At 41.5% G+C, this 17849-nt stretch overlaps 1 protein-coding gene across 4 annotated transcripts in view; it reads left to right on the top strand.

Moving 5' to 3' along the window:
• Positions 1-1465: 1465 nt before the first annotated feature.
• The window catches only part of RPRD2 (regulation of nuclear pre-mRNA domain containing 2), a 118252-nt gene continuing 101868 nt past the window's right edge, over positions 1466-17849 (top strand). For 3 of the 4 annotated variants that reach the window (XM_023213589.3, XM_023213590.2, XM_023213592.2), the window contains exon 1: positions 1466-2276. In XM_023213589.3, the coding sequence (XP_023069357.2) occupies positions 2072-2276 (205 nt within the window). In that variant the 5' untranslated portion in view covers positions 1466-2071. The remainder of the gene's footprint in view (positions 2277-17849) is intronic. The other variant, XM_023213591.3, reaches the window with a different exon arrangement.

Consider the following 17849-nt stretch of genomic DNA (forward strand, 5'->3'; position numbering starts at 1 on the left):
CTGAGACCTGCCTGGGCAACATAGGGAGACTCCCCGTCTCAAAAAAATTCTGTTTTGTTTTATTTTGTTTTAGCTAGGTGTGGTGGTGTAGGCCTGTAGTCCCAGCTACTTGAGCTGCTGAGCAGGAGGATTACTTGAGTCTGGCGGATTGAGGCTGCTGTGTGCTATGATAGTGCCACTGCACTCTAGCCTGGGCAGGGACAGAGCGAGACTGTGTTTTAGGGCCTTTGCACTTGCTATTCCTAATGCCAGCATGTTCCACTCCCCGTCTCGCATATCTGCTTGGTTGCTTTTTTCTCAATGTTCAGATCGAGTTATTTCCTTCGAGAAGACTTCCTGGTTCACCATACCATTCTCATACTGGCGCGTGCGTGCCGTGCGCCCACACACACACACACACACCCCTTTTTCCCTTACCCTGCTTCACCTTTTTACAGAATTTAATAGTGTCTGAAATGTACTTGTTTGTGGTGTCCTGCCACTAAATCCTGGAGGGAAGGGATTTTTGTGTGTTTTGCTCCCCATCACCTAAAACAGTACTTGGCACAAGAGGTTCAGCAACTCGTCGAATTAATGAACAGTGGACATGAACTTGACAAAACAGGTTCCCTGTCTCAAGAGGCGTGGCCACAGTGGGGAGACGTTGAAAGAATTATAATAAAATTGTATATTTTTAGTGGGGACACAGGAGCCTTTAAATTAGCTCAGAGGATTTACACAGGTACATGCGATAAAATGGTTCCTATAAGGTTCATGTAATAGTTACGTAAGATTCTTGCAAACTATAATGTATTAATGCAATTTTAAGATTGTATCATAGCTGGCGAAAATGAGGTCACATCTTGCCATTCTGTTTTCGCTTCGAAAAATTTTGAGGAAAATTTCCTTTCGCTTCCTCATTTATTTCCTTTTCCTCTAACCTAAATGGTCAAGCGGCTGTGAATGTTATCTTCCACGGGAAGCGAGAAATACGGTTTGGTCTCGGAGTCTGCGTAGTGAATGGCTCACTGGAGCTGGCGCATGCGCATCTTTTGTGGTGCTGCAAGATGGCTGCCAGCCATTTTGTCGCGCGTTGCTTCCCCGAGGAGTTGGGGGCGATGGCTGCAGCCGCCAAAGACTAACAGTGGGCTCAGTGGTGGGAATTTTCTGTCTCTCTTGTGTGAGCTGAACACACCCAAGAGAGCGACCAAAAGCAGCAAAAGGCGGGGCGGAGCGGTGGAAACCCCCCCCCCCGCCATCTAATCTTAGACCAGCTTCCTCACCCATCCCTCCTAGTTTTTCCTTCCATCCAGCTACACGCTCATCTTCTGCGCAGGCGCACAAATAATCGTAGCGCCTCCTGGGCCCTGGGGGGGGGGGGGGGGGGGACAGGGGTCCCCCGCGCGCTTCTCGTTCTGCACTCCTGATTGGTCAGGTTGCCGCGCCATCACGCCTCCCTCTGCTTTCAAGGTTGAGAAGGAAGCAGGGATGGGGGGGTGGGGCTAAGCGGCGCTTGCGCGATACTGTTGCTGCCCCTTTGCTGCTATTGCGTTGCAAAAAAAAATCCTGACTAGGTAGCCTTGGACCTTTTCTGTGCTAGCCAGTCTAAAGGAGAGAAAGATTTCTGCAACTGAAGGGGCAGTCGGGTAGTATTAAATTTAAGATATTAACGCCCGACCTGGCTCACAGGAGTGTCGGGATAGGGGCGGGGAAGGGCCTTAGCACTGAGAGCCGAAAAGTATAAAACCATTAGTTTCGGCGTCAGGCGGTTTGAAAGGTTGTGCAGGTCCTGTTTTCTGCGTAATTTTTCCGTGATTACTGACTGGTTTAAACACGACCCCTTGAACAATATTGATAAAAACCTCCGAGACCCGCAGCCCCTCCTTGCAGCGTGTAGGAGCTGCCAGCGTGCCCAGCAGCTGGTGTTCCCGTCCGTACCTCCAGAAGAGCCCAGCGCGTGCACCATCCCCACCCCCTAGGCTCCCTCCCCACCTACGGCTTTCACGCACTCGCAGTGATTGTTTTGCCCGCTCCCGCCGCCGCCGCCGCCGCCGCCGCCAGAGGAGCAGCAGCGCTTGTGCAAACCGGGAAGATGGCGGCCGGCGGCGGCGGAGGCAGCAGTAAGGCCTCCTCCTCGTCGGCCTCTTCGGCAGGGGCTCTGGAGTCCTCGTTGGATCGAAAATTCCAGTCGGTAACCAACACCATGGAATCCATTCAAGGCTTGTCGTCTTGGTGTATAGAGAACAAAAAACACCACAGTACTATCGTCTACCACTGGATGAAGTGGCTCCGGAGATGTGAGTGTTGGGGGTGACTAGGGAAGGGAAGACTGGGGAAATGGAAGGAAGTGTGGCCCGAAACGCCTGGGGTTTTCCCACGGAGCCTCAGCATTTGAGTGGGGTTGTTCACATTAAAGGTTTGACCCCAGTGTTCCCAAACCCAGACTCCATTCCTAGCCAGGATTGTCTTGAATTGCAGGAGACTCATTTCTTGGGTTTTTTAGCCATTGAATTGTTGTGACCTTGGGCCGTTGGGCCCAGATCCATAGAGATTTACGTACATATATTTTTAATATTTCAGAACCTTGTAAGGTGTATTGATTTTTCCGAACCTTCGCGGAAATTGTAGCGTCTGTTTATTTCTTACAGGCCTTGACGTGTTAATGATTTCTGGCTTTCCTGATGGTAGGCAAGCTGTGGTTTTAAGCAGTAGTAAATCCAGTGATGTTTAATACGGAGTGCCTTGTCTGGATGAATGTATCTAAAACTTGTGTAGTAAGGAGAGCCTTACCTGGATGAATGTTAAGGAGCAGCATGAGCTCTACATATATCTGAGGCACCACCGGGTTTTACCTGTACCTGTGTTTGCTGCAATAAAATACAGGTTTCTTGTATACTGACCAGAAACAACTGCGATACTGTAGTCAGTATCATCATTAATACCTTAAAATATAAAGCGTGTCCAGTTACTTTTTTTTTTTTTTGAGACGGAGTTTTGCTCTTGTCGCCCAGTCTGGAGTGCAGTGGCGCGATCTCGGCTCACTGCAACCTCCGCCTCCCGGGTTCAAGCGATTCTCCTGTCTCAGCCTCATGAGTAGCCGGGATTACAGGCGCCCACCACCATGTCCGGCTAATTTTTTGTATTTTTAGTAGAGATGGGGTTTCATGTTGGCTAGGCTGTTCTCGAACTCCCGACCTCAGGTGATCCACCTGCCTCGGCCTCCCAAAGTGCAGGGATTACAGGTGTGAGCTCCCCCGTGCCCGGCCCCGTTACTTTTTAATTACCTGAAATACGTTTTTACACAATTGAGTTGATCTCATGGGTAATCACAAAAGGAAATGTGCTTTTTGAATATGTAGTACCTTTTCCTCCAGTTATGCCTTTTTTGTCTTTATCCTGGAGATTTTTCCATTTTGCTGCTTTACTACAGAAACGAGCTCTGTTAAAGCATGGATTGTTTGCAGAAGATTTCAAATCTTATAGGAGGAAGTGTGGAGAAGTCACTGTTTCCTGCTGAGAAGAGAGGGTTAACTCTTACTCCATATATATCTATTAGAATTTTTCTTGGCTTCCTGCCTGCGGCATTTCACCAGTGAGACCCATCATCCAGTTATTCTGCCTTATTCCACTTCTGCCATTGCTCCTGTAGTGTTTTGATTTGTTTACCTTTTAGAGAACAGATAGATAAAGCTTGCAAAATTATAGGCCCCATGCTTCAAACTATTTGTGTTTAAAGTTTTGGGAGGGATGCTTTGTGGTTCTTTGAATAATGCAAAGAAATTAGTAGATACAAGACAGAATTACCTGTGTTTACCAATAACAGATCAAATAGTTTTCTTGCCCAGAGATAAAATTATAACGTGCAAAAACATCAAATATGCTAACAGTCATCATCGAAGACTCACATGTTAAGTATCTGCTATGTGCCCAGCCATCTCATTGTACCTTAAAATCGTCTGAGAAGTAGATTTTTTAATCACTGATTTACAAACGAGGAAACTAAGACTCAGAAATTAAGTTGCTTAAGGTTACTCAGTAAAATGGTGGGGTTAGGGTTTGACTTCAGCATTAACTTTGTAAAATAATGTTTAATGTACTCGGTACACCAGTGATATATTGCAAGCAGTTCTAATGTGAGTGAGAGAACCTATTCTCCACCCTATTTTAAAACATTTTTACTAAACTATACAAGCATTTTACATTTCCTCACCCTTGGGCTCTGGGGCTTTAACTGTATGGTTACATCATTTGCAAGAATAAGTTGGTCCCCGTCCTGTCTCTGCTGTGTGGGATCACAAGTGACAATTACAGTTTTTTTTCTAGTCAGCAATAATGAGATATAATGAAGCCAGAATTTTTTACCTCAGCTGTTGTTGCTATTGTGCCTGAGCTTATTTCCTTTGTTGATATCTTAAGAGTGAAAAAATGAATGCTCCAGGAGGGCAGTGTGTCAGTTGAAGTGCATTGTGTATAGTTTATATAGTTAAGTGCTTTTGGCTAAAACAACATCATACATTGATGTTGTTTTTCTAGTGGAATGGAATTTAACTTTCTAAAATGATTAAGGGTAATTTTAGTCATTTTGTATTTACATTTAATGAACTTCATTGATCTCACTGTAAATAAAGTGTTTTGAGAGAAATATTCAGCAGAATGGTGTGGGGCGCAATGAAAACAGTTTATGCATGGGCCTTGTTTTCATTTAAGTTCTTATTTCTTTACAGTTATACTTAGTTTAGTTTGAGTTTGGTTTCTAAGTCAGCTTTAGGAAAAATTGTGAAGTAGGTATCTTTGTCATTCCCAGCCTTTCTGTCCATTTTCCTGATGCCACTTATCTTTTTTCTTCTGACATCCATTATTTAGTAACATATTTATATTTAGACCTCAGTATAAGTTTAAGTAACTGTTAGATTCCAGAGATATTTTTATTTTATCCTTTTTCATAATGTGTAATTAGACTTTTGTTCATATAAAAGAAAATAATTTAGAGAAATAGGCTACCTGAGGATATGTTCCAGATATATTTTTATTTTATCCTTTTTTTTTTTTTTGAGACGGAGTCTCTCTCTGTCACCCAGGCTAGAGTGCAGTGGCGTGATCTCAGCCCACTGCAACCTCCGCTTCCCAGGTTCAAGCAATTCTCCTGCCTCAGCCTACTGTGTAGCTGGGACTACAGGTGCCGGCCACCACACACGGCTAATTTTTGTATTTTTTTTTTTAGTAGGGATGAGGTTTCACCATGTTGATCAGGCTGGTTTCGATCTCCCAACCTCAGATGATCCACCCGCCTCAGCCTCCCAAAATGCTGGGATTACAGGCGTGAGCCACCGCGCCCGGCTATTTTATCCTTCTTTTCTTTTCTTTCCTTTTTTTTTTTTTGAGATGGACTCTCACTCTGTCACCCAGGCTGGAATGCATGATATCGGCTCACTGCAACCTCTGCCTCCCGGGTTCCTGTGATTCTCCTGCCTCAGCCCCCTGAGTAGCTGGGATTACTGGCGCACATCACTAAGCCCCGCTAATTTTTGTATTTTTAGTAGAGACGAGGTTTCACCATGTTAGTCAGGCTGGTCTCGAACTCCTGACCTCTTGATCTGCCCACCTCAGCCTCCCAAAGTGCTGGGATTACAGGCGTGAGCCACTGTGCCTGGCCTATCCTTTATTTCATAATGTGTAATGAGACTTTTGTTTGTATTAAAGGAAGTAATTTAGAGAAATAGGCTACCTGAGTATATGTTGCATAGATGATGAGTTCTTTTAATTTGCTTGACTATAGCATTCAGCATTCATTACCATCTTTTTTTTTTTTTTTTTTTTTTTTTTTGAGACAGAGTTTTTTTGCTTTTGTTGCCCAGACTGGAGTGCAATGGCACTATCTCAGCTCATTGCAACCTCCACCTCCAGGGTTCAAGCAGTTCTCCTGCCTCAGCCTCCCGAGCAGCTGGGATTACAGGCACATGCCACCACGCCCAGCTAATTTTTGTATTTTTAGTAGAGACAGGGTTTCACCATGTTGGCCAGGGTGGTCTCGAACTCCCGACCTCAGACCATCATTTTCTAAAGTGATCTTTCTGTAGCATAAACAAATGTCATTCCTCTGCTTTAAAACCTTGCAGTGATATCTCATTGCAACAACGTGAAATCTGAATTTCTTTTACATTGATCTATAAGTCCTATACAATATGCTCTGCCTACCTCGGGCTTCTTCACATCCTGCCTCATTCTCATTGTTTAGATCAAAGCTCAAATATTACCTCCTCAGAAAGACCTTCTTTGATCACCTTCTTTTTTTTTGAGATGGAGTCTTAATAGATTTTTTAAGTTACATGTATCTGTTTGTTTTAATTTAATTTAATTTAATTTAATTTTTTTGAGACAAAGTCTCACTTTGTCATCCAGTCTGGAGTGCAGTGGCATGATCTCAGCTTACTGCAACCTCTTCCTCCCAGGTTCCAGCGATTCTCTTGCCTCAGCCTCCTGAGTAGCTGGGATTGCAGGCATGCACCACTAAGCCCAGCTAATTTTTTTTTTTTTTTTTGAGACAGAGTTTCACTCTTGTCACCCAGGCTAGAGTGTAGTGGCATGATCTCGGCTCCCTGCAGCCTTCGCCTCCCGGGTTCAAGTGATTCTCCTGCCTCAGCCTCCCAAGTAGCTGGAATTACAGGCATGCGCCACCATGCCCAGCTAATTTTTGTATTTTTAGTAGAGGCGGGGTTTCACCATGTTGACCAGGCTGGTCTTGAACCCCGGACCTCAGGTAGTCCACCTGCCTCAGCCTCCCAAAGTGCTGGGATTACAGGTGTGAGCCGCCGTACCCGGTGCCTGGCTAATTTTTGTATTTTTTGTAGAGACAGGGTTTCACCATGTTGGCCAGGGTGGTCTTGGACTCCTGATCTCAGGTGATCTACCCGCCTCAGCCTCCCAAAGTGCTGGAATTACAGGCGTGAGCCACTGCACCTGGCCTCACCTTATTTCAAGTAGTGCCTTCAATTGCTTATTTTCAGTATATATTACCTTGTTTGTTACACGTTTATTGTCTGGCTTCCCTCCACTAGATGACAGGGCTGTCTTGTTTGCTGCCCTGTCCCCAAACAACTAGAATAGTGCTGGCATACAGTTAGCAATCAGTAAATATTTGCCAACATAATGTTGTGAAATAGCTAATCAAGAACTTAAGGAACAGAATTGCTTTAATTTCTGTTTATCAGAAGGAAGCATTTATAATTTAGTGAAAGAAATTACAGGTACAGTAGTTGGAGGTATGGATTTGATGTGCAATTTACCCAAAGTATCATTTCTATACTTCTTTCTTTCTTTTCTGTGGGGAGGTGGGGGAGGGACTGAGTCTGGCTCTGTTGCCCAGGCTGGAGTGCAGTGGCATGATCTCCACTCACTGCAACCTCCATCTCCTGGGCTCAAGTGATTTTCATGCCTCAGCTTCCTGAGTAGCTGGGATTACAGGCACATGCCACCACACCCAGATACTTTTTGTATTTTTTAGTAGGGACGGGGTTTCACCATGTTGGCCAGACTGGTCTCAAACTCCTGACTTCAAGTGATCCGCCCACCTCAGCCTCCCAAAGTGCTGGGATTACAGGCGTGAGCCACCACGCCCAGCCAGATTTTTATGTGTTTTGTAGAGACGAGGTATTGCCATGTTGCCCAGGCTGAACTCTTGGGCTCAAGCTGTCTGCCTGCTTTGGCCTCCCAAAGTGGTAGGATTACAGGCATGAACCACCAGGCCCAGCCCTTCTTTCCCATTTTTAATGTAAAATGTGAATCAATATGGAAAAGTATAAAAGAGTTAGGCCTGTTTTAACATGTTAACTCCAGTCACTTAATACTGCATGACACTTTCCAAAGTACTTAAACTGTGAGCCTCTGTTTCTCATAGTAGTTCTGTACCTGTAGATGAAAATTCTGCAATCTACAAGTAGAGATAATTCTGTCTACTTGTAGAGGAATCATATGATCTCTCAGGGTTTTTGGCTAGATTTAAGAAGATAATGCATGTATTTAATCATTGGGCCCTAGCACATAGAAAACATTCAAATTATTTATTATTTATGATGATGATAGTTATGCAGATAAAGTTTTAAGATCCAGAGTATTAAAAATAATTACATCAGAATTTTGTTTTGGGCACCTTGGCACAGTGTTGGAAATTACATTCCCAGTTTGTAAGAGACGAATTGGACCAGCCTTTCTAGTAAATTAGCATATGCTTTGAAGAACTAGTAGGACAAAATGGAAAATATTGTGTTCATGACATCCATTTTGTCTTTTTTTTTTTTTTTTTTGAGACATATTCTTGTTCTATTGCCCAGGCTGGAATGCGGTGGCGCGATCTGGACTCACTGCAACCTCCACCTCCTGGGTTCAAGTGATTCTCCTGTCTCAGCCTCCCAAGTAGTTGGGATTACAGGTGCACACACCACACCTAGCTAATTTTTTGTATTTTTTGTAGAGAGGGGGTTTTGCCATGTTTGCCAGTCTGCTCTCAACCTCCTAAGCTCAAGCAGCCCACCCTCCTTGGCTTCCCAAAGTGCTAGGATTGCAGGCATGAGCCACCGCACTCTTCTTAGCTGTTTTTCATAGAAACTTTAAATATGTATAAAAACAGAAGGGTAATGACACACCACCTTTCTACTGATCTCCCCACTTCAGTAGTTATCACGTAACAGTCTTTTTTTACCTATCTCCTTCACTTTACCTCCTCTCCCTTAGTACTTTGAAGTAAATTTCAATGCAAGCTGGTATGTTTTTTGCAAATGAAACATATAAATGTGGACTAGAAAAAAAAATCTTCATACAGGATTTTTTTTTTTTTTTTTTTTTGCAGAGAATTTACAAAGCACAGTTAATCTATGCCAATGGTTTCTCAGTTTGGATATCAAGATCCTTAGATGGGTCATGAAGCTGGTAATAATTTTATAGCTTAACTTTTGTTAAGTGCTTACTATATGCCAGGCACTGTTCTAAGCATTTTACACATACTAATTCATTCAGTTCTCACAATTCTTTTAAGTAGGTATTATTATCATCTCCATTTTGCAGATTAGAAAACAGGCACCAAGAGGTTAAGTAACTTGCTCATGGTTACAGAGCTAATAGATGGTGGAGATGGAGACAGAATTCAAACCCAGGCATTCTTAATCTACGGTGTACGCTCTTACCCACCATCCTACACAGCCTTTCCTGTTCATAAAATATTTTCTACAGTGCAAGAAAATTTTGATAGCTTCCTTATTTATTCAAGATTTAGACTATATAGATTAATTAGAATATCAAGATTTTAAATTCTTGTGTTTCTTGTTTTTTTCCCCTCTGTGGCAAAACTCTCTCTTAGTGATTTGAAGTTCTGATAGGCATTTATGTTTTTGATTAAAAAAGGGAAAACAAATGGAACATAATTATTGAAGCTATCATCTAGGTAAAAACCTTTCTAAATATGAGGTTCATTTAGATTGATGACATGTAGAGTGTAACAGTATTGCCATAGGCATACAGCTTTTTGATCACATATGATACATAAACAAATTAGTAATACAGGTGGGTAGATACAGACCCTAACTTTGAGTTATAAGATGAAATTTGTTTATAAATCCCTAGCTTACATTCAGTTTTTTCAGTATTTAGCAAACACCTACTGTGCCAGCACTGTTTAGGCACCCCATACAGCGGGAGAACGAAATGAACAAAAATTTTTGCCTTCACAGAGCTTAAAATTTAGCCGGGCTTGGTGGCACACACCTGTGGTCCCACCTACTCAGGAGGCTGAGGGAGGAGAATTGCTTGAACCCGGGAGGCGGAGGTTGCATTGAGCCATGATCATGCCAGCCTGGGCAACAGAGTGAGACTGTGTCTCAAAAAAGAAACACACACACACACACACACACACACACACACACACAAAGACAGCGTATACTCTAGTAAGGGGAGACAGACAATAAACAAATAAGTAAAATATTAAACATAATAGAAGGTGATAAATGCTCCAGAGAGATAGAAAGCAGGGAAGCGGGAAACAGAAGGGTTTGCAGTTTTACATTAAATGGTAAGGGAAGGCCTCACTGAGAAGGTGACATTTGAGTAGGGAGGTATGATATTAAGCAATATAGACATGAGGATATGAAGTGGGAATGTTCAAGACTAAGTGAACAGAAAAAACAAAAGTCCTGAGGTTAGAGTGTACCTGGTGAGTTTTGGGAGCAGCAAGAAAGCTTCTGTGGCTAGAAAGGAGTAGTTAAAATGAAGATTAGTGGATGAGTTCAAAGAGATTATGGTGGGTGGTGTTGGGGAGGGGAGAAATGGGATTCACCAAGGGTTTTATAGGCATTGTAAAGACTTCGGTTTTTATTCAGAGTGAGATGGCAAGCCATTTAAGCAGAAGGAGATGAACTCTTTTATTTATTTATTTATTTTTTTATTGAGACGGAGTTTTGCTCCTGTTGCTCAGGCTGGAGTGCAATGGCACCGTCTCAGCTCACTGCAACCTCTGCTTCCCAGATTCAAGCAATTCTCCTGTCTCAGCCTCCCGAGTAGCTGGGATTACAGGTGCATGCCACCATGCCCAGCTAATTTTTGTATTTTTAGTAGAGACAGGGTTTCATCATATTGGTCACGCTGGTCTCGAACTCCTGACCTTGGGTGATCCCCCCGCCTCAGCCTCCCAGGCTGTTGTAATCCAGTGTAAAATATTGATGGCTTGGACCAGGTTATGGCCAGTGGAAGTGAAAAGTAATTTAATTCTATTTTTTTTTAATTTTTATTTTATTTATTTATTTATTTATTTATTTATTTATTTATTTATTTATTTATTTATTTATTGAGACGGAGTCTTGCTCTGTGGCCCAGGCTGGAGTGCAGTGGCGGGATCTCAGCTCACTGCAAGCTCTGCCTCCCGGGTTTACACCATTCTCCTGCCTCAGCCTCCTGAGTAGCTGGGACTACAGGCGCCCACCACCTCGCCCGGCTAGTTTTTTGTATTTTTTAGTAGAGATGGGGTTTCACCGTGTTAGCCAGGATGGTCTCGATCTCCTGACCTTGTGATCCGCCGCTCTCGGCCTCCCAAAGTGCTGGGATTACAGGCTTGAGCCACCGCGCCCGGCCGAAAAGTAATTTAATTCTAGATCTATTTTGAAAGTAGGCCCAACCAGATTTCTAGATGGATTAAATGTGGGATGAGAGAGGAGAATAATCAAGAATGACTTTTTTTTTGCCTGAGCAACTAGAAAGATAAGAGTTACATTTATTGATATGGGGAAGGCTGTGAGTGGAGCAGATTTTGGGAAGGAGATGAGAAATTTAGTTTTGGATGTGTTAGGTTTGGGATGTCTATTTTAAGAAATCTTTTTAAAGATATAATTCACAAAAAAATACTCATTTAAAGTGTACAATTCAATTGTTTTAGTATATTCATAGAGTTGTTCAGCAGTCACCATAGGGTGTCTAGTATATGGATTGTTTTTAGAGCCAGGAAGCTGGAAGAGATCAACTAGAGAGAGAGTGTAGATAGGGAAGTAAGTCTAGTAAGATAGAGTGGCAAGTACAGATAGAGAAGAGGTCCAGAGAGAAGGCTATGGTATTGTGAAATCTATATTTGGTCTCTATCCCATTTCCTGGCATACTACTCCAAAAAAATCCTTGGGTCTTCAAAGTGATAAGTGTCATTTTGTATGCTAATGAGTTGACTGATGGTTAGCATCCCCTGGGTAGCCTAAGGATAGGGGCTGGTCACTAGAAAGAATAAGGCAGGACTAGAGGTTGTGACTTTCTGCCCTACCCTCTAACCTCTGGGGAGGGGAAAAGGGCTGAAGGCGTAAACTGAACACCAGTGACCAATGATCAATTATGCCTTCATAACGAAACTTCCATAAAAATCCAAGAGGACCGGTTTCAGGAAGCTTCTGGACAACCGAACATATGGAGGTTCCTGGAGGTTGGCATGCCCAGATTGAACGTGGAAGCTCTGCACTCTCAGCCCTACTTTGCCCCCTCCATCTCTTCATCTGGTGTTCATTGGTGTCCTTTGTTATGTCCTTTATAATCAACCCGTAAATGTGTTTCCCTGAGTTCTGTGACCTGCTCAAGCAAATTAATGGAATCCAAGAAGGGGGTTGTGTGAACCCCGATTTATGGTGGTTGGGTCAGAGCAAATGTTAAAACAACCTGAGATTTGTGCTTGGCATGAGAAGTGGGGGGCAGTCTTGTGAGATTGAGCACTCAGTCTGTGGGATCTGATGCTCTCTTCCAGTGTCAGAATTGAATTGGAGGGCATCTAGCTGGTGTTCATTGCAGAATCGCTTGCTTGGTGTGTGTGGGGAAATCCCTCATACATTTGGTCAAAGAAGTCTTTGTTGATTGTCAAATAAGAATATAGGAAAAGCACTTTAAGTTTGTTTATTCCTCTATTCTCAGAAGGCCGTTGGGGCATTCTAGTATTTTAGATGACTCTTTCTACTTAGTTAGTCTAGTGTGTTATTGACTTAGGTTCTTTTTTGAGGTTCAAGGTAAACTTTGTTTCAGCCCCCCCAAAGAAATAATAAATCTATTTTGGTCTCTTGCATATTTTTACTCTTGGTTTAGGCTTAATGGCATTTCTGGATTCATTGAGCAGGAGCTCTGTTATAATTGCATTATTATCCATCCTCTCCCTCCCCTTTAGATGCCTAAGTCACCTTTTTTTTTTTTCATTCCATTGCTCTAGGTTCATAGAGTTATAGGTGGTATTTTTCCAGGTTTCTGGCAATGTTTCAAAACATGGAACTGTCTTAATTATAAGTTATAATTACTGTAATGGTATATATTAAGCCTTTTTGTCTGTATTGTGAGACTTTCCAAACCGTTGTTATCTTCTTCCTTTCAGCTGCTTTGTCTCTCACAGCAAAAGGGTGATTTCATCCACGGCCTTAGGTGGGTTTGAAGCAATATGTAAAACATAATTTTGCTGTACCAAATTCCATAGTAAGCTAAAGGGTAAATTTTGCAGCAAATAAACATTCCCGTAACTCAAAGTGTGAAACACTACTGACAAACTTCACATGGTTCTGTGGCATGGAGGTATCTTGAAAATTACAATGGCAATGGAAAAACACATATTAAAATTTGCCCCCACAGGCCATCCCAGAATTACTTTAATGTTAGTTTTGTCTGTAGAGGAGGGATGAGTGTATGTATGTGCGTAATTTTTTAGGGAGTAGGGGCTTACTGATTTTATTCTTTTTTGTTGTTGTTATCAGCTTCCTTGGGTTGAATGATTTTACTCTTAATGATTTGGCTTCCTGCCTTTCGTAAACTAATAAATAATAGTTGCATCAAAATTCTGTCTTCCACCTAGGCTTTTTTTGTCAGTTATATTCTCTTTTTTCCTCCCACTTTTTCCAAGTGTTTATTGTTTTATAGCAGTGCTTTTAAAAGTCAGAAGGGGAGATTTTGGTCAGTTGTTTTAAAATTTCAACTGAGAAGTAAGGATATATGAGGTTTAATTTGTTGAAGGAACTCAGAGACCCTAATAAAAATTACCCAAGAACGGAACAATTTACAAACCAGCTTGACTGACTTTCTCATCTATTTGTCAAGGAAACAAAAAGTAGTTGTGTTTTGTAGTGATTTCAAATTCCACTGCCCCCACAGATATTAATTATAGAACACTGGAGGAATGTACGTCCTAGGGAGAAAGTAGTAGAACCTAGTTATTCCCTTTGAGAAAAGGCAACAATTCCATCTGCGCTTTGAAATATTAAAGCTTTTCTGGCTGAGATAATTTTGAAAAATGCTTCATTCTTATTCTCTTGTTTTTAGAGAAATATTGAAATAGAGGCTCTTTGATGAAAGAAATGAAATGTTTGGTTTGCTGGGTTTAAATTTTACTAGTGTTTGATTGAGGCCTTGATCTCTCCCTCATCTCTCTTTCTTCACTTCTTTCTCTTATAATTAATTTCACTTACTTGCACTTTCTGGTTCTTTGGAATCCATTAGCAGAGAGGTAGGGTGATTCTTTATTACCCTTTAGTAAAAGTTGCACTGTGAAAGGAAAAAAGGATCTTTTAATGTTTGGAATTATAACTTAACATTTTTTGTTTTAAAAAACCTAGAATGGATCCTGAGCTGTTTTTGTGTTCCTTTACTATCATCATAGTTTTAGAGTGTAGCATGATACAGTCTTTTAAAATGATGATCTTTGTGTCTAGGAGGCAGTATTACTTGAAAGATTAAAATTCTCTTATAATATGTTATACCTAAAGATACAGAATGAGAAAATGAACTTAGAAATATTGAGTGCTGGCTGGGCGCAGTGGCTCATGCCTGTAATCCCAGCACTTTGGAAGGCCAAGGTGGGCAGATCATCTGACGTCAGGAGTTTGAGACCAGCCTGGCCAACATGGTGAAACTCTGTCTGTACTAAAAATACAAAAATTAGCTGAGTGTGGTGGCATGTGCCTGTAGTCCCAGCTACTCAGGAGGCTGAGGCAGGAGAATTGTTTGAACCCAGGAGGCGGCAGTTGAAGTGAGCCGAGATTGCGCCGCTATGCTCCATCCTGGCAACAGAGCGAGACTCTGTCTCAAAAAAAAAAAGAGAAGGAAAAAAAAAAGAAATATTGAGTGCTTCCTCTATGTAAACCCCTGTACTGGGTAGTGAAAGAGATGGAATTATAAGGAACTTAACATTTAGTAACTAAGATAGGAATTGAACAAATATAACTGGTTCTGGGAAGTATGATAATATGAGTTTTATACGCTTTAACAGTTTAGAATAGGTATCACTTTGGTTGTATTGCCGGATCCTTATTGTTTACTGAGGATCCTCACTAGCTATCAAACATGTATTACCTATAATCTTGATGTCAGCTCTGCAAAATAGGAATTTGTACATAAAAAATATGAATTTATAAAAGATAAATGTGTAACAGATGAATTTATAAATTTATTAAAAATTTATAAATTGAGTCTCATCTAGATAAGTAAATTGATTTTTTGGGGAAATTGTCAGAACATTTATAGCGTAGGAAAAGGAAACCATGCCTGGTTTCAGGGTGGTTAAGCATAATTTTAATTTTCTTTTTGTTTTATATAAACAGAAGGTGAAGGTAAGTGGGAGAAAGAAAAGAAATACAGTGGATTCAGAGCCCAAGTTACTTACAAGAATGTTATTACTACTTAATAATGTTCTTAAATTTCCAGTCATTAATGTAGTTAATTTTATAAACATAACACTAATAGTTTAGTAAGAAAATAACATTTACTGAGTTCTTATGTGATTGCATTTAATATGACAATTCATTAGTTAATATATTATTACTGAGTAAATCTATTAGTGATGTATATGTAAATTACATTGGTGACAGGTAAAATAATAAACCCTATAAATGATAATAAATTAAGTACTTGAGGGCTCAGTGAGGTTAAAATAACTTGTTCAAGGTATACAACTAATGAACAATATATTGAGCCAGGTTGCAAACTTAGCCATTCTTGACTCCAAGGCTTACACTTTACCTTTACGGTAGACAGCTTCCTGCTTCTTTAAAAGTGTATTGGTATTTTATAGTGTTCCATGGACAGTGTGGTATGTACAGGATAAAAGTTCCCAAACAGTGTTGCACCTCTCCATTCTCATATAGAAGCAAGTAGGAGAACCCACTTCTCTCCTTTTAAGCCAGACCATTAAACAGATTTGCAAAAATGTAAAGCAATTTACTCCCACTAAATATTTGTTTTACAAAATATAGTTATTTTTAATTAAGAAATAATGTATTGGCTAGACAGGGTGGCTCCCTGTAATCCCAGCAACTTGAGAGGCCAAGGTGGGTGGATCACTTGAGGTCAGGAGTTCGAGACCAGCCTGGCCAACATGGAGAAACCCCGTCTGTATTAAAACTACAAAAATTAGCCAGGCATAGTGGCGCACGCCTGTAATCCCAACTACTTGGGAGGCTGAGGCAGGAGAATCACTTGGACCCAGAGGTGGAAGTTGCAGTGAGCCAAGATGGTGCCACTGCACATCAGCCTGGGCATCAGAGTGAGACTTCATTTAAAAAAAAAAAACAGCCAGCGAGTTGGCTCATGCCTGTAATCCCAGTACTTTGGGAGGCCCAAGGAGGCGGATCACAAGGTGAGGAGTTCGAGACCAGCCTAGCCAACATGGTGAAACCCTGTCTCTACTAAAAAGTACAAAAATTAGACCATCATGGTGGCGTGCACCTATAATCCCAGCTGCTCGGGAGACTGAGGCAGGAGAATTGCTTGAACTTGGGAGGCAGAGGTTGCAGTGAGCCGAGATCACGCCATTGCACTCCAGCCTGGTTGACAGAGCAAGACTCCATCTCAAAAAAAGAAAAAAAGAAAAATAATTTATTAATTGTAATGGATTTATTGTTTTTAATGAGTTAATGGAATTTTTTAAATTCTTAGGTTTAGTTTCTTTCTATTTATTTTATTTTTATTTATTTATTTTTTTGAGATGGAATTTTGCTTTTGTTACCCAGGCTGGAGTGCAGTGGCGCGATCTCGGCTCACTGCAACTTCCGCCTCCTAGGTTCAAGCGATTCACCTGCCTCAGCCTCCTGAGTAGCTGGGATTATAGGCACATGCCACCATGCCCAGCTAATTTTGTATTTTTGCTAGAGACGGAATTTCTCCCTGTTGGTCAGGCTGGTCTCGAACTCCCGACCTCAGGTGATCTGCCCACCTCAGCCTCCCAAAGTGCTGGGATTACAGGTGTGAGCCACCGCGCCTGTATTTTTAGTAGAGATGGGATTTCACCATGTGTGGCCAGGATGGCCTCGATCTCTTGACCTTGTAATCCGCCCGCCTTGGCCTCCTTAAGTATTGGGATTACAGGTGTGAGCCACTGTGCCCAGCCAGGTTTAATTTCATGTAGTAAATAGCCATAGCTATAACCCACATAAACAAAACTCTTTGAGGTCCTCAGTAATTTTTAGCAATATAAAGCGTTCCTGAAACCAAAATATAGAATGACCTTTGTCAGTAATCTGCAATGTAAATATCCATTGTCTCTCACCTTAACATCGCATATTGCCCAATGGTCTCTAGGCTTTGTTTTATCAACCCGTTAATTTTTATTTTTAATTTGTGAGATTGTAAGTTTGTTAGCTTTTTATTTTGCCAAGAATGGGCGTAAAAATATACTACACTTATAGCATCACTACCTACCATTTTATAAACTATCACTTTATTAAAGAGGTTACACTTCAATTCCAAAAGTGTTAGAAGGACATTTTCTCAGAATAAAGGATAAACCTTCAAACTACATAAATTTAACTATTTGAGAAATTTACTTTGATATCCTTGTCTTTCAGATCTCAGCTCAGGTGTCATCTCCTTGGAGGTTGACCTTACGGTGGTTGTCTAAGAGCCCACCTCTTTCCCCAGCCCATCGTTTTCTTATCACATTACCCTAATTTTTTGTTTGTTTGTTTGTTATTTTCCTCCTGGGTTCAAGTGATTCTCCTGTCTCATGGGTTCAAGCAGTTCTCCTGTCTCAGCCTCTGAAGTAGCTGGGATTATAGGCATGCACCACCATGCCCAGCTAATTTTTGTATTTTTCTAGTAGAGACAAGTTTCGCCATATTAGCCAGGCTGGTCTTGAACTTCTGACCTCAGGTGATCTGCCTGCCTCAGCCTCCCAAAGTGCTGGGATTAAGGCATGAGCCACCACGCCCGGCCCCTATTTTATTTTATTTTTATTTTTTTGGGACGGAGTCTTGTTTGCAATGGCGTGATCTCGGCTCACTGCAACCTCCGCCTCCTGGGTTCAAGCGATTCTCCTGCCTCAGACTCCTGAGTAGCTGGGATTACAGGCGCTCTCTACCACATCTGGCTAATTTTTTTTGTATTTTTAGTAGAGA

The sequence above is a fragment of the Piliocolobus tephrosceles genome, chromosome 1 (genome assembly GCF_002776525.5).
Source record: "Piliocolobus tephrosceles isolate RC106 chromosome 1, ASM277652v3, whole genome shotgun sequence".
NCBI lineage: Eukaryota > Metazoa > Chordata > Mammalia > Primates > Cercopithecidae > Piliocolobus > Piliocolobus tephrosceles.